The sequence below is a fragment of the Eptatretus burgeri genome, chromosome 13, assembly GCF_056783735.1.
Source record: "Eptatretus burgeri isolate ZD-2024b chromosome 13, Ebu_testis_v1, whole genome shotgun sequence".
NCBI classification, from domain to species: domain Eukaryota; kingdom Metazoa; phylum Chordata; class Myxini; order Myxiniformes; family Myxinidae; genus Eptatretus; species Eptatretus burgeri.
In genome coordinates, this window is record NC_140973.1 from 83456844 (window position 1) to 83458848 (window position 2005).

At 43.8% G+C, this 2005-nt stretch overlaps 1 protein-coding gene across 1 annotated transcript in view; it reads right to left on the reverse strand.

Moving 5' to 3' along the window:
- Positions 1–285: 285 nt before the first annotated feature.
- The window catches only part of GNS (glucosamine (N-acetyl)-6-sulfatase), a 52087-nt gene continuing 50367 nt past the window's right edge, over positions 286–2005 (reverse strand). The window contains exons 12-13 of the mRNA XM_085853427.1: positions 1620–1730; positions 286–1449 (exon numbers count right to left, since the gene is read on the reverse strand). Of these exons, the coding sequence (XP_085709553.1) occupies positions 1297–1449; positions 1620–1730 (264 nt within the window). The 3' untranslated portion in view covers positions 286–1296. The remainder of the gene's footprint in view (positions 1450–1619; positions 1731–2005) is intronic.

Consider the following 2005-nt stretch of genomic DNA (forward strand, 5'->3'; position numbering starts at 1 on the left):
CACCCCCCGTGCGATTGCGGGGCAACACAAACCGCCAACCACATTATCCATCAATGTACCCTCTACAAACCTCTCAAACGGTTTACAATCACTTCGCAACATTGATCAACGAACAATAGCATTTTTAGCACATCAAAATTGGTGATCTGTCACATACTAATGACGACGGTCACTCGTTTGTATTAACAGGACATGGAAGGAACTCAACATGTTGCTGCCACGGATATTTCTCGTGTTTCCGATATTTTCCTGAGTCCGATTTGCATCCAGGAACAACAATTATGGTTAAACATCCCGAAAATCTCTCTAATTTTATTTAAATGCTGAAAATTATGTTTAAAAGACCGTTTGACGAAGACTTCGCCCGATAGTAGCGGCAGGTCAAAAGCGCCGTCGCTTGCGGAAGCGAGTCACTGGAAACGCACACCACGATGTGTGAAAGGCCTCGTTTGCATTCATACATCATTTCGATAGTCCCGTGTTGGGCAGCAGTTGCAAGGGAGAAAAAAAAAATCAAACTTGTGTAAATGGGAGATTACAAAAGCTGCCCCTTTCACTCCAGGCAGGAAAATTTCCAGAAGCACGCACAAGCAGACATGTTTTCATTGCTCAAAATCGTGGCAATTTCAATTAAGGAAGGGGAGAATCGAAAAAAAAAAAAAGTACCGGGACAGTATTTCCAGTCTCTTACATCACAGGACATTGAAATATTTGCAAAATCAAAGGAATAAAATACTAAGTGTTTGGGGACTTTGGCACAAGAACAAAATTTACAGAATGGCTCAGTTTAACATCGCGTGCAAAATAATTTGGCCAACATCATAGTTCAACTCCAATCAAAAACTTTCAAGTCCCTCCTTCCTGAAAGTCCCTATGTTGTCCATCTTGTTTACCCCGTGTTACCCCACCCCGACCCTCTCCCTTCCACAGATCTCCTGACACCTTTCGTAGTGAATGCGGTTTTCTCCTCGAGTTGTCCGACTCAATGTGGGGTTTAAGGTGTACCTAAATTACTTCCCTGAATTGCCAGGTAATGGTGGTTTCAGAGTAAAATTGGTCAGATGACAGAGCACCCTTTTCTTTGTTCAAAGGATGAGCCGATCCAAGCATGACTTGTTCAAAATTTGTACCGCGTGTCGGGAAGATCAACTCTGCACCCAAAAAGGTGGATTATAGCAAAAGCTCACAAAGTCTTGCATCCCTCCCCCAACCACCAAAGCAGGAGCACTTGGTTCCAATTTCCAAGCTGATCTGCTTGAAAAGTAAAAACAATCAAGTTCGAGGTTCGGTAGTGTGTCACTGGGGAGTGGTGTTGCACGATCGAGACTTGCACGATTGAAGAGCAATAAGCCGTTGGTTCATCTTCACCAGCAGTTTCGGGTCAACGGACCGAACAATGTTGTTCAGTTGGTGAGGATCAGGCCCGAGATTGTAAACTTCCACAAAAGACTGCATGGGGTAAACAAAAGTGGTCACAAAGTCCTTGAGGAACAAAAACACAACTTTATAAAATAGACAAACAATCTTACATTTATCGCTAGGCCTACCCCAAATGCAACCTGCCAAACACATCAACGAATCATCGACTTTGCCATATAATCCAGGAGTGCAGGACCCACCTCATCATCGGCAAATTCACAGTACTGCATGTTGAGGTCTTGCTTGAGAGTGCGAACACATGCGTACGTATTGTTTATTGCGTCCTCGCACACGCAGTCAGGAAAACACTCCTGAAATGACAGTCACCGGCTCAAAGCATTAAGTGTAATAAATACAAGAACACACAGGATTCCGTCACTTTAAACAAGAGACGAGTTCCTAGAAAATGGCGTTTCAAATGAAATCGTTTAAAGGGAACCACTAACGTAGGACAAGTGGAGAGACATTCCATGTCCTGTCGAAGACCCAAGACTACTTGAGGGTTTGATCCAGTCATCATTACGAGCCCCCCTACTCATCAAAGCACTTCACTCTTCACCAGTAGCCATTTGGGTGCTTTCAAACG